The sequence below is a fragment of the Staurois parvus genome, unplaced genomic scaffold (genome assembly GCF_062004578.1).
Source record: "Staurois parvus isolate SC_StPar_1 unplaced genomic scaffold, SC_StPar_1.0 ptg000023l, whole genome shotgun sequence".
Lineage (NCBI taxonomy): Eukaryota > Metazoa > Chordata > Amphibia > Anura > Ranidae > Staurois > Staurois parvus.
Window position 1 is genome coordinate 955,688 of NW_028317819.1, and position 20,487 is coordinate 976,174.

General features: G+C 41.2%; 1 protein-coding gene across 1 annotated transcript in view; it reads left to right on the top strand.

Moving 5' to 3' along the window:
- Positions 1-9,171: 9,171 nt before the first annotated feature.
- Positions 9,172-20,487, top strand: part of LOC149472082 (solute carrier family 26 member 10-like) — a 127,253-nt gene continuing 115,937 nt past the window's right edge. The window contains exon 1 of the mRNA XM_089692620.1: positions 9,172-9,502. Within this exon, the coding sequence (XP_089548746.1) occupies positions 9,238-9,502 (265 nt within the window). The 5' untranslated portion in view covers positions 9,172-9,237. The remainder of the gene's footprint in view (positions 9,503-20,487) is intronic.

A 20,487-nucleotide genomic window follows, 5' to 3' on the forward strand; every position in this document is an offset into this window, starting at 1 on the left:
TGTCAGTCCGCCCCTGCTCAGGGCTATCTAGATCTAGAAACTGTTGTCTATTTAGAAACTGTAACATACAGCCTGATGCCTAGGTCAACTATAATTGACTGCTGTGTCTTCTTAGGGCAAGCAGGATTACTGGTACTTGGTTGTTCCCAGGTCATGGAACACAATGCTTTAATTCCTGGCCATAGGGAATTGAGACTGGTAAAATGAGACAAGGAAGGGTACCTGTAGTCCTGAGTCTGGTTAGGCAGTAGACAGTGGCTGGTAACAGAGTAGTGGAAAGTCCAAGGTCTGGACAGGCAGCATGTAGGTGCAGGCCGATAACGGGTTTGAGGTCAGGACAGGTAACAAACAAGCATAATCCAATAGACAGTTCTGGGATTAGGGCAGGTAGCGAGCAAACGTAGTTCAGTAAACAATCCAAGGGCAAGTTCAGGCAGCAATACAAATCTAGACAAAAAGGCAAGGGTCAGCACCACGAAATCCAACAACAGGTAATACAGCAGGGCACAAGAAGGGAGCCAGGAACCTGATACTATCACAATCCCAATGCCCTGGACTTGTGATGCTTAACCACTTGCCTACAGGGCACTTATACCCCCTTCCTGCCCAGGCATATTTTCAGCTTTCAGCGCTATCGCACTTGAATGACAACTCATATGAAATTTTTATAATTTTTCTGAGACAGATAGAACTTTCTTTTGGTGGTATTTAATCACCTCTGGGTGCTTCTATTCACGCATAGAGCCTCAGCCAATCAGGAGCGAGAGTCCCTGGAGAACCTAGGCTCTTGTAGACATCCCTGGATCTAAAAGGGTCTCAGGTAAGTGTTAGGTGAGCTGGAGGGGATGCTACACACAGAATGATTTTTACCTTCATGCATAGAATGCATGAAGGTGTAAAACCTTGAGACTTTAGAACCACTATAAATAAAGCACCAGGAAGCACACAGCAAACCAGGGGGCAGGGATCAGAGGCAGGGGTGTGTGGCTATAGTCCAATCAGTGCTAGGAGGACACCTTGGCTACCAGCTAATCATTGCAGTGGGGTTCATAATTCATTTGCCCAGTAATGAGTATCCAGGCAAAATGGAAAGTGGCTGGGTGGTAGGGAACAGAGCAGGAGTGAGAGGCTGCCTTAAATTGCACTCCTTACTCTGCTCTCCCCATCTTTCCTTTAGGGGTTATTCTTCATACTGACCATCCATTTAAGGGGCATCTCTGTCACTCACTCCAAATTAATTGTTTTTAGCAGAGGGTTCCCTGAGGACTGAAATATATTTCAAGGGTTACTCTGGGGTAAAAAGGTTGGGAAAGGTTGCATTAGGTGGTTGTTCCAAATGTTTATCAACTCAGCCCATATCATTAGGATAACTCCTCTATGACTGTCTGAGCTAATAAATATTCATAACTCAGCTGGACAAAAAAGGGATATTTGCAGAGTTTGGAAAGTCAAGGTATACAGCCTGGCTGTTGCTTGTAGACACGTAATCAAACAGGAGACATTACTGATTAAAGATAGGACCCAACATTTTTTTTTAAATCAATTTAAAAGTAGGTTCAACAGCTTTTGGGTGGCAAATGTTTGCGGGCTCTAAAATGGCCACATTGGACTATCATGATAGGTGGTAAGTCTTTACTATGCATACAAAAGAGAAGCATGATTGTATCTTTATGTGCACAAAAAATTTCTCTATAGAACAGTTTTGTAGCATCACCGAGAGTCAGTTGAGGATCAATGACTTCTTAAGTCTCATTAAACCAGATCCATTGTTTTATGGAGCTGGGTCAGTTTTCTCCTGAGCTACAACCAGGGCTTTTTTCTCAGACCCTCCAAACCACATCAAATAGTGGGTCAAATTTCACTAGCAGAGGGAGGGTTTTAAAGGGGTATTAAATACCAGGAATGCATTACGTACAGAGTGCAGCATTCGGGAGGCGGGGTTACGCACAGAGAGCAGAGTTCAGGGGTGCACTATATACATAGTGCAGCATTTGGGGGTGAACTACGTACATAGTGCAGGGGTCAGGAGTGCACTGCATTCAGAGTGTAGAGTTTAGGGGTGCGCTACACACAGAGTGCATCTTCCTCATGTTTTACTTTTGTTGCTGTATTAACCTGAAGCACCCAGCGTACCTCCCCGTACACTGTAGGTGGCTACACCTCTCTCGCTTGCAGGGAGATCATCCAGTGGGGATGTCGGTATCCAAAATGCACCCCGGACACCTGCATCTCTCTTGGCCCCATCCTGAACTTTCTGGGAGCTGCTCAGGAGACCAGATCTGTGGGAGCCGTGTTTACATATAGTTATAGTGGTGAGCAGGGAGTAGAGGGCTTGAGCCAGAGGTGGTGGAACTGAGTTCCACTAGTTCCAGCTGACAAAAAGCCCTGGCTAGAACAGGCACGTTTTAAGCATTTCTAGCTGAAAATTACAGATATACTTGCTTAGAAAAATCTGTTTATATTCCGTTTTTACCTAATCCCTGTAAATAATTATAAACAAGCTTTTTTCTGTTATTTGAAAATATCTCATTGTCATGAAACAGACTGCTCTACATCTTTCTGTGGGGATCACTAAACAGATGTTGGCACTAAAATCATAAGCACTGTTCAATGAATCAAAGCAAACAGCAGTGAGGACAAGTCAAATGCAGTAACCAACCTGATGTATGATTAGTGCAGATGAATCCAGGTAACAGGTGATATCTGATAGAAAGGTATGAGTTACTCCACTTTACACATCTTACATTACTGTTTATACGGCCTCCTCCAACAGGCCCCAAGAGAGGTAATACTTGGAACCCATATTGTAATGTAATGTAACTAGTTTATTGTAAGATATTACTACTTTGAATATTCTGGGTGGCTTTGAGCCACACAATCTATTACATTTAAGGCCATGATGTTTTGTTTGTAATTTCTCTTTCTTTTTAATGTATGTTTGTAACTGCAAAGGTGTTGGAATACAGTGTTTATGTATTTTGTGCAACAACTACTGTATTACTACTGTATCAGTATTACATAATTACATAGTTATTAGTTAGTCTGGTTGAAAAAAGACACAAGTCCATCTAGTTCAACCAATAAAAAGGAAATATAATTGAAAACAATTTATACAATCCTATATACACAATCCTATACCCACAGTTGGTCCATAGGAAGGCAAAAACCCAGCAAAGAATTGCTCCTGCAGCGAAAAAAATCCTTTCTGATCCCCAAGAGGCAATCAGATATTCCCTGGATCAACTTTACATATAAATGTTAGTATCCCGTTATATTATGTGCATTTAGGAAAGAATCCAGGCCTTTTTAAATCAATCTACTGAGCTGTCCAGCACCAGCTCTTGAGGGAGTCTATTCCACATTTTCACTGCTCTTACTGTGAAGAAATCTTTCCGTATTTGGAGATTAAATCTATTTTCCTCCAGATTTAAAGAGTGCCCCCGTGTCCTCTGTGATGACCTAAGGGTGAATAATTCTACACCAAGTTCACTATAGGGGCCACCTATGTATTTATACATGTTGATCATATCCCCCCTTAATCTCCTCTTCTCAAGAAAAAATAAATTCAGTTCTTCTAATCTTTCCTCATAGCTAAGCTCCTCTGTGTCTTTTATCAGTTTGGTTCCCTTCTCTGCATTTCTCCAGTTCCCCAATATCCTTTTTGCCAAAAACTGAACTGCATATTCTAGATGAGGTACTACTGATGATTTGTACAGAGGTAAAATTATATTTCTCTCTGGAGTCTATACCTCTCTTAAAACAAGAAAGGATTTTGCTCGCTTTAGAAACTGCAGCTTGGCGTTGCATGCCATTATTAAGCTTATGATCTACCAGAACACCCAGATCCTTCTCCACCATTGATTCCCCCAGTTGTACTCCCCCTAGTATGTATGATGCATGCATATTCTTAGCCCCCAAGTGCATAACTTTACATTTATCAACATTAACCCTCATTTGCCACATAGTTGCCAGATGAAAGGTGAGAAGTCGGCCTGTACGTTGGGGACATCCTGTACAGGCCGACTACATAATTTGGTGTCATCTGCAAAGACTGAAATATCATTTATAAAAATATTAAAAAGTAAGGGTCCCAACACTGAATCTTGGGGTACACAACTAACAACCCTAGACCATTCAGACCATTCAGAGTATGAATCATTTACCACTACTCTCTGAATACCGTGTTTTTACCAGTTTTCTATCCATGTACAAACTGATTTTTCCATGCCTGTAGACTTTACTTTACACATTATCTGTGTGTGAGAAGCCCTTTTGCAAAATCCAAGTATACTGCATCCACAGCCACTCCTTTGCCTAAGGTTTTACTTCCCTCCCCTTAAAAAGAAATCAGATTTGTTTAACAACTTCTGTCTTCCATGAATCCATGTTGTCTGTTGCTTAAAATATTTTTTTCCAGAAAGAACTCATCTATGTAGTCTTTAATTAAACTCTCCAACATCGTCCCAACTATAGAAGATAACTAACAGGTCTATAAATACTTAGAAAATACTTTTGCCCCTTTTTTCATATAGGCACCACATTGGCCTTATGCCAATCCAGTGGTACCTTGCCAGTCATTAAGGAGTCCCTAAAAATTAGAAACAATGGCATTGAAATGACAAAGCTCGATCCTTTTAGGACCCATTAGTGTATGCCATCTGGTCCAGGTGCTTTATTCAGTCTAAATATTTCTGGACCATATCAATTGTGATCCACTGTGGATCATTTGGAGCTGTGTCAATATGATCCCCATTATGGACATGAGCTCCCCCATGTTCCTTTGTATACACATAGCGGAAGAAGGTATTTAATAAATTTGCCTTCCCTTTGTCCCCAGTCACCCACTCTAGATTATTTTGTAAAGGGCCTATATGCTCAGACCTGACCTTTTTACTATTATTATATTTGAAGAATTTTGGGGGGTTTGTCCTAATATCTTTTGCAATCTGTAGTGGCCTTGGCTTCCTTTTTACATATTCTGTTATATTGCTTGTAACAATTAAATGATGATAGTTTTCCTTCATTTTTAAATTTTTTAAAAGCTCTTTTCTTATCATTTGTAGCTTTTTTAACTTTGGCCACGAGCCACATACGCTATATTGCCAACAGTATTGGAACACCCCTCCAAATCATTGTATTCGGGTGTTCCAATCACCTCCATAGCCACAGGTGTATAAAATCAAGCACCTAGGCATGCAGACTGCTTCTACAAACATTGGTGAAAGAATGGGTCGCTCTCAGGAGCTAAGTGAATTCAAGCATAGTACCATGATAGGTTGCCACCTGTGCATAAAGTCCATCCATGAAATTTCCTTGCTACTAAATATTCCACAGTCAACTGTTAGTGGTATTATAACAAAGTGGAAGCAATTGGGAACAACAGCAGCAACTCAGCCACCAAGTGACAGGCCATGTAAAATGACAAAGCAGGGTCAGTGCATGCTGAAGTGCACAGTGCACAGAATTCACCAACTGACTGCCGAATCAATAGGTAAAGACCTCCAAACTTTCTGTTGCCTTCAGATTAGCACAACAGCAGTGTGTGAAAGCTTCATGGAATGGGTTTCCATGGCCGAGTAGCTGCATCCAAGCCTTACACCACCAAGTGCAATGCAAAGCATCGGATGCAGTAGTGTAATGCACACCACCACTGAACCCTAGAGCAATAGAGATGTGTTCTCTGGAGTGACTAATCAGGCTTTTCTGTTTGGCAATCCAGTAGACATGTCTGGGTTTGGCGGTTGCCAGGAGAACGGTACTTGCCTGACTGCATTGTGCCAAGTGGAAAGCTTGGTGGAGGGGAGATTATGGTGTGGGGTTGTTTTTCAGAGGTTGGGCTTGGCCCCTTAGTTCCAGTGAAGGGAACACTTAAGGCATCAGCATGCCAAGACATTGGACAATTTCATGACATTATTATTATTACTATTATTTTTATTATTATACATGATTTATATCATGCCAACAGTTTGCACTGCACTTTACAAAATGAAGATAGACATTACAGTTACAATACAATTTGCTACAAGAGGAAACAGAGGGCCCTGCATGTTAGAGCTTACAATCTAAGCTCTCTGACCTCAATCTTGACCTCAACCCGATAGAACACCTTTGGGATGAATTAGAGTGGAGACTGTGAGCCAGGACTTCTCATCCGACATCAGTGCCTGACCTCACAAACGGAAGAATGGTCAAACATTCCCATAGACACACTCCGAAACCTTGTGGACAGCCTTCCCAGAAGAGGTGAAGCTGTTATAGCTGCAAAGGGTGGGACAACTCAATATTGAATCCTACGGACTAAGACTTAGATGCCATTAAAGTTCATGTGCGTGTAAAGGCAGGTGTTCCAATATTTATGGCAATATAGTGTAGGTTTTATATGTAGCCTTTTGAACTTATTGCGCATATGGTCTTTTTGAAGAATTCCCATTTCTGTTCTGTTCATTGATGCCAATATTCCCTCTCAGTCTTGGAGCGCAGCCCTCATCCATAGAAAAATTTCTGTCTAAAAGTTGAGGGTTTTTTTTTTTCAGTATGTGCTTGTTGTTTACAGCTAACAATAAATGAAATCATGTTATGGTCACTGCTACCCAGATGTTCTTTTATATGAACATTGGTAATAAGCTTTGCATGGTTTGAGATTACAAGCTCCAGCAGAGTATCATTCCTAGTTGGGGCCTCTATGAATTGTACCATAAAATTGTATTAAGTTTATAAATTTTGCCTTTTAGCTGTTCCTGTAGTGCCATTACTCCAGTCAATTTCTGGGTAGTTAAAATCCCTCATTATTATCACTGTGCCAGTCCTTGCAGCCCTTTCTAACTGTGCAAGGTGCTCAGTCTTTACCTTCTCATTAACACTGGGTGGCCCATAACAAAATCTAATGATTACCTTTGTAGTACACATGCCCATGTGCAGTTCCACCCATAATGCTTCAGCCTCATCACACTCTCCATCAACTAGGTTCTCTTTCACACACACTTTGAGATCACTTCTCACATAGAGACAGATAGCACCACCTTTACTTTTTAACCTGTCTCTCTGAAAGAGAGTATAGCCAGAAATATTAATAGCCCAGTCATGTGAAGAATGAACCCAAGATTCAGCAGCACCTATTAAATCATGGTTTTCTTCATGTACCAAAAATTCCAATTCATGTATTTTGCTTGGCAGACTTTTGGTATTGGTGAACAAACACTTTATTTCATTGTCACATGTTTCACACACTTTTGCATATTTTTTATTTTAGTACAAAGATTACCATTTCCAATGGTTGTTTGTAACATGGGAACCCTGTTATAACCTGCCATAGCCCTCCCCCATCTTTCCCTATTCCACTCACCAATAGCGACTTACCCCTGTCTGAACTGTCTGCCCTATTATAATCTAATTCTCCCTCCCCCCCTCAATCCTAGTTTTAATACCCCTCCAGCCTTCCCATAAACCTATCCCCCAGCACAGCAGACCTCCTTCCTTTCAGTACAGAAATATTCTTCAACCAATTGATGGCAGCATCTATGGTAAACTCAATGTCTTTTCTCTAAATAAGGTTTCCTATTTCCTTGTTACAGTGAAACAGAAAAGCATATATAGACGGTGCACTGTCTGTTCTGTAGGGCTATATACAGAATTTCTAGCAAAAGGTATAACAGGCATTTCTGCACATGGTTCTTATATATTATATTTCATACTTTGTTTATAGTAAGTCCAAAGTATGAGGCATTTAAAACAAGCTCATGACTGCAGTATCAACCATGAGTTTGTATCTATTTTCTTCAGCTGGTTCATGGCTTTAATGTGTTGGCTTTAACAGTGCTGGTTGTACTGGTATCTATTTACTTGATACTACCTCATCTTTTGTTTTTGCACAAAAAATGGGGATTAAATTGTGTTTGTGTGCAAGTGAATTGTTTTTTTTCCTGAACATATAGATTTGATAAACAGTTGTGTAAAATGGAAACTACCATTAATTTATTAAACAGGTTCTCTGCATTCAGAAAACCTGTAATATTCTTGGGGTTTTAGGCAATTTTATAAGACACAAATTAAAGTGGCTCTGTAAGCATTAAAGCAGTATTAAACCCAAAACCAAAAAGGTAATTTGTAATGTTAAAAAAAATGCAGTGGACAAAATGCTCCACTGACTGCAGGTGTAGAGGTCGGGGTGTAGTCAAAGGTGTACATGGCTAAAAGTGTGCATAGCTTATTGGCTTATGGATTGTAGTTTCTCTTCTTTCTTTTCCTTCTTGTTCCTTTTTCACTATGCTTTGGTTTTTTTTTCTTTTAGGCAAAATAGAGCTTTGGGCAAAAGTTAATAGTAGGAACTCAATATTCTGTATTGTATAACAAAGCAAATAAAATAAGTGGGGTCTATAGCATGCTTAGTCAGTTGCAGGAGATGCAAAATGCAAATGGTGATACATAAGTCTCTACATGTCAGCAGCTCTTGTACACAACATGTCAGCAGGCCTCTTGTACACAGGGCTTAAAAAAACGCCGCTTTTACAGACATTTGATGTTTTTTTTTAATGCCTGCTAATGCACCTCCTATCTTAGCCTATGTGTTCATGCACACATAAAAATTTACAGGCATATTAGAAGGGGAGCATTTATGGGCAGAATGAAAACCATCTCCAGCATTTTCAGTAGGAGCTTTTGGGCAGAAAAAAGCCTGACACATCTAAACACACCTAAACAACAGACACGTTTAGTGCTTGAGTGCTCATTATTTCCAATGGCCAGAATAAATTAATATTCTGGCCAATGGAATCCATTAACACTCAAACAGTAGGATGTTACTTATTCATGAAAAGTTTAACTTTTTTTAAAATAATGTTCTACCATAAAAGTGTGCATCAAGTCACAATATGTGGTGGTGATGCTCTTCATTTGAAATGCTTGTATCTACATGTACATCACCGCCATAAGAATACAGAAATTTCCACTGGAATAGTACTTTCTTCCTTCCGGACGATACCTGGTGAAACTTTCTTTGGCTCTTTGATGCTCAGTCCCAAAGGTTTTAATAGAGGATGTCAACCCTTTCCTGAAAAGTTCCTCTTTAAAACAGAAGCGGTTAATAAAGGATGTTTCCAGGGAGGATATTCACAAAGCAGACTGATGTATGATTGGCCCACCTCCCCGAGCAGGAAAGCAAGCAGAGATTAGAGAAAAATATATAAGGACTTTCCTCCTTTCTATCCCGAGTGATCTCAAGTTACATTGGCAGTACTCAGTATGAGCACTCTGGCAGTGTACAGGAACATCTACACGGAAGAGCAGTTTCAAAAGGTGTATGGCACAGTTAAGGACCTGGAGAGGCCTCCACTCTCTCTAAGGGAGAAGTTAGCCAGGAGCTGTAAATGTTCCTCTCATTCTATCCATACTTTTCTTAAGCAAAGGATCCCTATTGTGGCCTGGCTACCCAGGTACAAGCTGAAGAAATGGATTCTGGGAGATCTCATTGCTGGTCTGACAGTTGGCATAGTTCATATACCCCAAGGTAAGTGATTGAATTAACTTTTCCCTGAATATATACGTTTATCTGTTATTCCACAAATTAACATCTATCTATATCCTAAAAATGTGATCAGTAAAGACCAGAAAATAAAAATAAATCAATGTGAATAATCCATTAACAGTTTTTATTAGTTCTGATTGGTGAGATTCCTAAACAAACCACATATAATTAATATCTAGTTGTTTGTTGGAGCAGTAAGTTATTTTCTGTGCACAAATGAGAGATGTTAAACAAGTGTTCCTTTAAGGTCATTTTTTTTAAAGTGAGCCTATGCTTCCCAATTGTTTTCTATGCTGGTTTATATGTGTAATTTGCAGCCTTGTACAAATCAATTGATTGTTTGTTATCTCTGTGTTCTGTACTTGTTGTGCAGCATCTATATTCTTGTGTACAGTTGTTTCATTGCCACAAAGTGCCCCAACCCCCTACAATGTATAAATTAAATACCTGTAATTCCGATCCTGTCCTAGTCTAATGTAATGTTTGTGGAGCTTTGCAGTATGGGGTATTGTAAAAAAAAAAACTATGAAGAAACACTGATAGTAAGAGTTAATGTACTGAGATAGGATACATATTTGTCATCTGTAAATAATTTGTTGCAAATAGGTTAATGTACAGTGTAAGTTACATAAAATACCTATAGCTTAAAGCTGAACTCCAGGGAAAAACAAAAAAATCACTTGCAGTGGACTGCAAGGGTTAAATACTCTTTTATTGGTATAGATTACCAGTAAAAAAGACCTTTATTTACCTAATCCATGGACTCCCTGCATGCTTTAAGACTGGCCTCTGCAGCCTCTTCTCTAAGGCACTCCGGCAGTCGCAGGTACAATGACATCATCAAGTGCAATGTAGGCTCAATAGGTCTGCAATGTATGTGAGGATGCCAAGGGACTGCCTACAACTAGAGGCATCAGAGAGAAGAATTTTACATCGCTGCCAGAGAGAAAGGAATAAGTCCCTTTTACTGGTACACTATGCATAAATAAGAATTTAACCCTTATAGTGCTGGGGCACCCCACTTCTCAGGATTTTTTTGTTCTCCCCAGTATTCAGCCTTTTGTTAGCCAAAAAAATTTGCATGAACAGATATTAATTGTACAGCCCACTTAAAGTAAAATAAGGAACTTAACACAAATGTGTTTGATGGTTTGATGGAAAAAATTATGCAAATATATATATTTGAACCATGAAAATACTTTGCATGATCAGCAATTGATCTAATGCTGTAATGAATGTTTACAGCTCTTCCTATAAATGATCATTTCTATGATGGCTCAACAGCATTGCCTTTGCTGCCTGTTTCAATTCTACCTTTTTTGGTACATGCATTGCTGCCATAAGGGTCATTCATTGTTATGTAGCAATTACATGCACATGACGTAGAATCCTTTCAAAGATGTACAAAAACATCTAGCTTTTTGCCATTAAGGCCCTTCTTTAACATCTTTTAGAAATTCATGGTAGCAGCTAAACTGTCATTCAGATCTAACCTGGTTATATATGGGTGATTTGGCAAACTTTGAACCAGTTGTGTTTCTTCTGTATATTTTGGTCTTATAATCATATTGTTCCTCTGAAAATGAACAGTGTGTTTTACCATGAAATGTTTGCATGTGGTTAGAATTGAAATCCAGTCTTATCTCAATAAAGCTCTATGGAGAGTAAAGTTGTATAGAATTCATGAGAATAAGACTTGACCTGTATAATGTAGATTAGTTTACACCATTCAGGCATAAGAGAAAACTAAGTGTTCAGTGATGAGTACATGAAAAATATGATTGTAAGGGAAACCAAATTTCTAGTACCAGAAAACCAGTACAGGCTTATGCTCATATTTGTGTGTATTGCTTACATGATCAAGCAAAGAAGCAATAGACATGCTATTCCAGTTCATCATGCGCATGCTTTTGCACGCATGACAACATGCAAACGGACATGCGCGTTCCAATTAGTGTGTACACTTGGTGCCCAATGGCCTATTTAAATGGGTCTGTCATTATGAGCAGTTGCTGAATGGTCTTCAGCTTGTTTCTGTGTTCCTGTGATCTGATCCACTGTACCTGCTTACCTGTGTATGACCTGGCTTGCCCTTGGACATCTCTTCTGCTCCTGCCTAAACTCTGTTCACCAGACCTTGGCCTGTTTACTGGACTTGCTTTTGCCTGCTATTCCTGTACCACCTTGCCCTGGCTGTTACTGACCTTGGCCTGCCTCCTGGACTTGCTCTGCCTGCCGATTTGGTCCCTTGCTGCCTGGTCATTGCTGACTGCTGAATGCTGCCTGTCTCCTGTTCCTGCTTCTGTCTTCTGCTCTGGTGCCAAGCTGCTACTGCTCTCCATTCCAAGGACTGCAACTACCAGCTCTACCCACCTACAGAGTGGACACCACCAGCCAGCTACTATGGCACTCGTGCCACTCTTTGCTCTCGCACTCTCTGTTTCCACCTTCAGGAGTGTTGGGCAGGAGGTGCAAGAGAGGCCTCCACAACATTTCAGTCTTCACCAGGCAGGGGTGGACTGACCATTTGAGCACTCGGGCACTGCCCAAGGGCCCGGGGTCAGTAGGGGGCCCCATGAAATGCCCCTGGTACCTTTTATAGGCTTTTTTTGAGTGTGGGCAAGGACACAGGTGCCCCATGATTCTCTGTTGCCTCTGGGGCCCCATGAGTTGTCAGTCCGCCCCTGTCACCAGGTATGTGCTAATGATATACAACTACAGAACAATAAAGGAGTAATGATGCCAACAATCAATAGATAATCATCTGTCAAAACTCAATTAAATAATATCAGTTGGAAATGGGAAATTCTAGCTAATTTTATCAGAATGTTAAAGATTAAAACAAAAAGAAGAGAACTAGATGGCAGACAATGTATAATTCTTACTTGCCCTGTTTATTACTTAACCGCCTCCTGCCCGCCCACCATATAAGGAAATAATGGACAGGCGGTGGTTCTTTCATTCTGGGAGGAGGTCATATGATGTCTTCCCACTCTAACCGCGTGTGCGCGCACCCGGGGGTGCATAGCGCAGCTATCGGTGGCGCGCTGTGTCCCTGTGACACAGCGGATCACCGATCAGCGCAAAGAGCCGATGACTACGGCTCTGTCATGTGATCAGCTGTGTCCAATCACAGCGGATCGCATGTAAATAGGGAAATGCTGGTTATCGTCATTCCTATCCTGACGAGCTGTCACACTGACATTTCGTGAGGAGAGGAGAGCCAGTAATCAGCATTCCTGAGAGGGGACATCTACACTGATTATCAGGGCACTGATGATCAGTGCCTTGATGATCAGTGTAGCCCCATCAGTGCCAATTGTCAGTGTCCATCAATGCCACCTGTCAGTACCCATCAGTGCACATCAATGCCACATATTGCCTACCAGTGCACATCAATTCCATATATCAGTGCCCATCTGAGTTGCCTTTCAGTGCCACCTATCAGTGTCAGTTAGTGCCACCTATCAGTGTCAGTCTGTGCCACCTATGAGTGCTACCAATCAGTGCCACCTATCAGTGCCAGTCAGTGCCGCCTATCAGTGCCCATCAGTGCCGCCTAACAGTTCCAGTCAATGCCACCTAACAGTGTCAGTCAGTGCTGCCTATCAGCGCCAGTCAGTACTGCCTACCAGTGCCACCTATCAGTGCCATATATGAGTACTGCCTTTCAGTGCACAACAGTGATGTTTGTCAATGCCCACCAGTGATGCCTGTCAATGATGATCAGTGCCACCTACCAGTGCCTTCTCATCAGTGCCACATATCAGTGCCCATCACTGCAGCCTTATTAGCGCACATCAGTGAAGGAGAAAAATTACTCATTTACAAAATTTTATATCACAAACTAAGAAAAAAACTATTTTTTTTCAAAATGTTCAGTTGTTTTTGGTTTGTTTATCAAAAAATGAAAAACCCAGTGGTGATTCAATACCACTAAAATAAATCTCTGTCTCAAAAAAATAAAAATTTCATATGGGTACAGTGTTGCATGACCACGCAATTGTCATTCAAAGTGCGACAGTGTTGAAAGCTGAAAATTGGGCTGGGCAGGAAGGGGGTGAAAGTGCCCGGCAGACAAGTGGTTAAAGTACAACTAAAGACTCCTGTATGACAGTGTGAACAAGTACCAAATCCAGTTACTATGTAATGCACATGCCTCCTGACTAGGCCATTTCTTCCTTCACTTGTGTCTCACATGCTCCCCTCACAGACACTGCAGCTCAGGATGGTTTCAGCAGCAGAGGCAGTGTTGTCAATCCAGAAAGCAGTGGGCAGTACTAGGTGTGGGCAGGTATTGATTGGTAAGCAACAGGCTTGTGAAACAGCGATGATCATTCTGATAATGATTTTTTCATTTTACTGTAGTGCATGCAGGCACAGTTTAGCTGAGAGTGAAAAACTCTGGTTTCAGTTGATATGGCAGTAGTTGCCACCATCAAAGGAATCAGCTTTAGATGGACATCACTGTCAGGCTCAGCAGCTATTTGTGGGACTTTGCTTGGAAACTTAGAGACACCTGTAAGGGCAGATGCACTTTTAATAAATACCACAGCATATTTGTATTTTTGTAATAGGAGGGCACAGTTTTACCTAAAAGCAAACCTTCCAGGAAAAATTACTAGTGCTCATCTGAAAGACCCCCACTCCCCCTTTATAAAATGTTAGGATGTAAAAAAGAAAATCCAAGAGTCTGAAAGCAAAAAAAAAAAACTTGCATCTATAGTATGTATCTATAGGCTGGAGGACGTTATTTTTGCTCAGTAGCATTCTCAGATCTTAGAATGGATTATTACATCAAGTACTTACAGTAGTAAAATACAGAACTCTTGTGCTGTACCTGATTGACTCCTTCTTCAAGTTTTTCTTTAAAATAAGTGTTTAATGAGGTTATCTTATGCCCTATAATGATTAAGTAAAAATAAGTATCTACTTACTGCATCAGGTCATCTCACATGGTTATAGCGCTAATGTAATATCCTATAAAGGATCGCTGAGCGAATAAAAGGTAGGGTGGGAGCAGGGGCAGACTGACCATTTGGGAACTCGAGGGCCCGGAGTCAGTAGGGGGCCCCATGAGATGCCCCTGGTACCTTTCATAGGCTTTTTTGGGTGTGGTTTGAGTGTGGGTGAGGACACAGGGGCCCCATGATCCCCTATTGCCCGGGGCCCCATGAGTTGTCAGTCCGCCCCTGGGTGGGAGAGATTAATAAATATACAGTATTTCTTAACATGAAATTCTGGCTTTCACCTAATTAGCCTTAAAATTACCCCCCTTCCTCCTTACACTAACTAACTTGTGTAAGAAAGATGTATATACTTATCTATTTTCAGGGAGCTTTGGTCTGGTCACCTGATCTCCTGTCAGCCAGCAGGGGTGAGGAGAGAGCACTCTGACAATGGCTAGTAAAGCAGTGACATCACCCACAGACTTCATGGCCCATCCATTGTCAGCGCTCCTTCCTCTCCCCTGCAGCAGTGCTGGCTGATACACAGGATCATGTGACCAGACCTTACACAGGTTAGTTAGCATAGGCGTTAGGAGGGAGGAAAAAGCAATTTTAAAGCTAATTAGGTATAAGTTGGAATTCCAATTTAAAATATATAGTATGTTTAAAGCCAAAACATTTTTTCAGGTTTAGACAGAATGGGCAAAGGTTAAAACGTCTGTCATGTTTTTTTTTCTGTCTGTGTCCCATTATAGAGATTTAACTTCACTTTTTGTACTATAGACACACTGGAAAGTGAGAAGAAATCTCACCCAAATGAGGTGAAATCCTCTTTAGAAATTTGTCACCACAAGTGTGTCAATTGGTAGTTTTACTGTATTTGTTTATTCCTGTATTTAAAAAAAGAGAACGTGGAGTTGGGCTATAAAGAAAATCTGTCATGGCACAAAAATGAAAAGCTGTTATTGCTGACCTCTCCTTCTGTTTGATGCTCTGCAGTGATACTGATCCATTTGCTTCAATACTTTGAGTCATTTACCCAGAAAAAGTATGCAGATAACGACCTTTCCATGAGCATTAAATGGACACTGTTATCCAAACTGGAAAAGCAAATCTATCATAACTGCTTGTCTCTTTTAAAAAAATATACTGTGACATAATGAAAGGCAAGGTGGTTGAGGGACAGTATGTTCCACCTCTATGCTTTCATATGTGGGGAATGAAGGTGGAATCTGGTTTGTGTGTTCCAGTCCACCTTGGCCGTGTAAAATCCAAGCGGGTTTTGCTTCCCATCTTTGACCAACAACAGGTGGGTTAAATAATGAAGGGCTGGAGCAAGAGAATGCTCTGGCCTGGGGCTCAGGAAGCTACCTAAGACCCTTGTCATGCTGGATGCGAATTGGTATGCGATTTGCATGCCATGTGACGTGCAAATCGCATGCCAAATCGAAGCCTAATGTCCGCCATTAGATCGGTCATAACAGTACAGTTCCAACTTGGTGGGAGCTGCACAAATTTCTAAAGTAGTACATGCACTACTTTTGGTGTGATTTGCATAGACATCTGTATCAGATGTATTGCAAATCGTGCCTGAAATCGGCATGTCATCCGACTTTGAAATTTCATAGTAGAGTTTGAGGTGACCCGGGTGTAAGAGAAAGTTAGTAGCTGCATGTGGAAATCTCTCTGTAAGACAAAGAAAAGGTTTCCAAAATTCTTGTTTTTTTGTTGGTGACCAGGAGAAGCCTTTCACCTGTCAGAGATTAAATCTGTCCTGTTTAGTTAGTGCCCGGATGGCAAGCATTTATTTTCTATTTTGTTCTGTTTGTTTTTTTGCAACCTTTTTAAATAAAACTGACTACAAGTCAATTTTAAGAGAGCACGTGTCGTTTGGACTGCCTTTTTCCCAGGGAAGGTGATCACAACTTGAGCTATCCCCACATACGGTGGAGGATGCAGGCAACCTACTAAGCAAGCGGAAAGATGGAGGATGTGATAAGAGCCTTGCTGCAGGCCACTGAAACTCAACAGGGCACAAACCACCAGTTCGCAGAGACTCAGTAGCAGATGGCAGAGATCTAGCAGAAGGCCACTGCAGCTCAGAGGGAGACTAATCACCAGTTTGCGAAGGCCCAGTAAGCAGACCGAAAGCTCCTCCAGGAGGTGACCCAACACCTTGTGGAGTTAAAGAGGAGCTCCACAAGTCCACTACCTGTGGAACAGAAATTGGTGTGTGTGTAAGATGACAACTACAGATGATGTGGAAGCCTACCTCACAACTTTTGAGAGGGTTTCTGCATGGGAAGGATGGCAAAAGGAGCAATGGGTGGGACTGCTAGCACCTTTTCTGGCAGGTGAACCCCAAAAAGGTTAATATGATCTGGAACCAGAGGCTGCCCAAGATTATTAGAAATTGAAAGCTGAAATTCTTGCTCAACTGGGCATGACTATTGCGGTTCAGGATCAACAGGTGCATCACTGGATGTATAGTCTTGAAAAGCCACCATGGTCAGATATGTTTGACTTGATATATCTCACCAGGAAGGTACAGGGAAGAATTCCAAGACTGTTACCACTGATGTTGGGAATGTTGGGACTGTATGCCCAGAACCTGGAGACTGGCCTTATAGGTCAGGAAGGTCCATAAGGCCAGATAGATAGAGGATTGGGTGCAGCACCCATAAAGTGTTACCATTGTCATGAATTAGGTCATATTGCTGTTAACTGTTCCTTAATTGGTGAACCAATGCAATTTGATAACACTTTTTAGAAAAAATGCATGTCTGTCTTTGCACAGGTTGTGTATACTGCGTCGTGTCAGGGACATATGGAAAAGCAAATGAGTTTATGCCAGTTGATGGAAGCCAGTCATTGCTCCACTAGACTCTGGTAGCATTGTGACATTAGTCAAAGGTGATTTTGTTAACCCTGTAAAGCTTAACCCTAGCACTATTGGGGTTATTATATTTGGTGACACACTTGACTACCAGAATGTTGTGATTGAGATTGATATTCCTTGGGGCTCTGTGACACATTCAGTGGGTGTGGTACCCTCACTGCTTTATGAAGCTATAGTAGTGAGTCATTTTCCCTATTTGTGGGAAAACAAGAGAAGTTAGGAGGACATAGCTCCCCTTGCAGGTGAAACATTTAAACTGACTCCTAACCCTTTTGACTGCAAAATGGAAAGGGAAACTGTTAGTGTGTTCAGGGAAGGAGAAGATAATTTTCCTTTCTCTGTAATGGCTGGGGAACAGGAAGAGCTGGAATCCAATCCCCAACTTGAGAGTAATGAACAGAAAATTGTTCCTAACTCTAATAATGGGAGTGGACAGAATATGGTGTCTGACTTAGAAGTCAAAGGAGATAATTTTTGTATGGAACAACAGAGAGACTCCATACTTACTAGAGAAACATTAAAATGATAGATGGGGAACCTGTTGAACCCGGCATTGGGGTGTCTTTTCTCTACATGGCTCTTAAAATTATTTTGCTGTATCAAGTGGCAAAGCAAGGTGGTAGGACAACTAGTGGTATCAAAACAATACCACAAGATGTTGTTTGATTTAGCATATGGTCATATAATGGGTGAACACCTGGGGATAAAGAAAATTAAGGAGAGAATAACCAAGGGATTCTTTTGGCTTGGTTTAGATGCAGATGTTAGAGTATTGTGACTTATTCCCAGAGTGTCAGTATTCTGCACAATTGCTGTATTTCCGCAGTCTGCTGGCACTTTTGCCAATTATTGAAGTGCCTTTGAAAGCATTGCTCAGGTATTTAGCCATTTGGATATTCCAAAAGATATATTAACTGACCAGGGTACACCATTTATGTCCAGAGTCACTAGGGAGCTATGTAAGTTGTTGAAAATCACACATCTCTGTACCTCTGTCTACCACCCCCAAAATAATGGTCTAGTGGAAAGATTTAATAAGACGCTCAAGAACATGTAAAGAAAAATGGTGGACAAAGATGGGAGAACCTGGGAGTTTTTTACAGTCTTATTTCATGTTTGCTTTACTGGAGGTGCCTCTGGCATCTACAGGTTACTCACGTTTTGAGCTACTGTGTGGTAGACATCCCAGGGGATTGCTAGATGTTGCAAAAAGAAACATGTAGACATCCCAAGGGATTGCTAGATGTTGCAAAAGAAACATGGGAGAGACCACACCCTATAGAAGCATTATTGAGCATATCCTGCTGATGCTGAATAGAATCGTGGCTGTCTCATACAACAACATATGGAACAAGCTCAGGAGGCACAGAGAAAAATTTGTGTACCAAGATCCGTAATTTTAACCTTGGGGATAGAATGCTGGTACTAGTCTCCACAGTTAAGAGTAAATTCCTGGCTAAGTAGCAGGGCCCCTCTGAAATTATGGAAAGGGTAGGGAAAGTAAAAGTCCACAGCCAGGGAGAAGGAAACCAGAGCAAATATAATGTCAATCTCTTAAACCTTGAAAGGACAGAGAGACATTGCTGGCAGTACCAACCCCCAAAATGAAACCTTGTCAGTGGCTCAACAGTGAGATAAAAGAACCTGTAAGAAAGAATAGAGACTTTTTCTCTCACCTACCCAGACTGACCATGGTTATACATGACATACCGGTAATTACGGAGCCTAGTGTTTGTCTAAGGCTCGGTTCACACTACCGCGACTTGGGATCTGACTTGTGAGACCCCAAGTCACATGTCATGTGAAATCCCATGTTAGTCACTGAGAGCCATCTTGATTAGCACTACTGAAGTCGCTTTGACTTTACAAAAGGTTTTGTGCTCATATACTTTAATAGAAGTTGCCTCCAAGTCGGATCCTCATCTATATTGATGTGATTTGGATCCGACATTACAGGAAGATTACCTAGGCCAGGGGTTAAAATTTCGCATCCGGACCTACTAGCCGGTCACAAAAGTTACTCTCCACCAGTTGCCCCACCCAACCTTGCCCAGGTCCGCCCCCAACCCCAACCCCATCCCACCCCAAACCCCACCCCAGGCCCGTCCCCAACCACGCCCCCTTAAAGCTTATGAAATTAAATTTTTCTTCAGAATAAATAGTCCAAAATATAAAACTGTACACAGTAATGTATATCCCAACTCCCCTGTACTCCATTATAGTGATAGGACATGTATACAGTAATGTATATCCCAGCTCCCCTGTTCTCCATTATAGTGATATGACATGTATACAGTAATGTATATCCCAGCTCCCCTGTACTCCATTATAGTGATATGACGTGTATACAGTAATGTATATCCCAGCTCTCCTGTACTCCATTATAGTGATATGACATGTATACAGTAATGTATATTACTGAGTAACGTATATCCCAGCTTCCCTGTACTCCATTATAGTGATATGACATGTATACAGTAATGTATATCCCAGCTCCCCTGTACTCCATTATAGTGATATGACATGTATACAGTAATGTATATCCCCCCTCCCCTGTACTCCATTATAGTGATATGACATGTATACAGTAATGTATATCCCAGCTCCCCTGTACTCCATTATAGTGATATGACGTGTATACAGTAATGTATACCCCGGCTCCCCTGTACTCATTATAGTGATGACATGTATACAGTAATGTATATCCCAGCTCCCCTGTACTCCATTATAGTGATATGACATGTATACAGTAATGTATATCCCAGCTCCCCTGTACTCCATTATAGTGATATGACATGTATACAGTAATGTATATCCCAGCTCCCCTGTACTCCATTATAGCGATATGACATGTATACAGTAATGTATATCCCAGCTCCCCTGTACTCCATTATAGTGATATGACATGTATACAGTAATGTATATCCTCCTCCCCTGTACTCCATTATAGTGATATGACATGTAGACAGTAATGTATATCCCAGCTCCCCTGTACTCCATTATAGTGATATGACATGTATACAGTAATGTATATCCCAGCTCCCCTGTACTCCATTATAGTGATATGACATGTATACAGTAATCATTATTGTATACATGTCATATCACTATAATGGAGA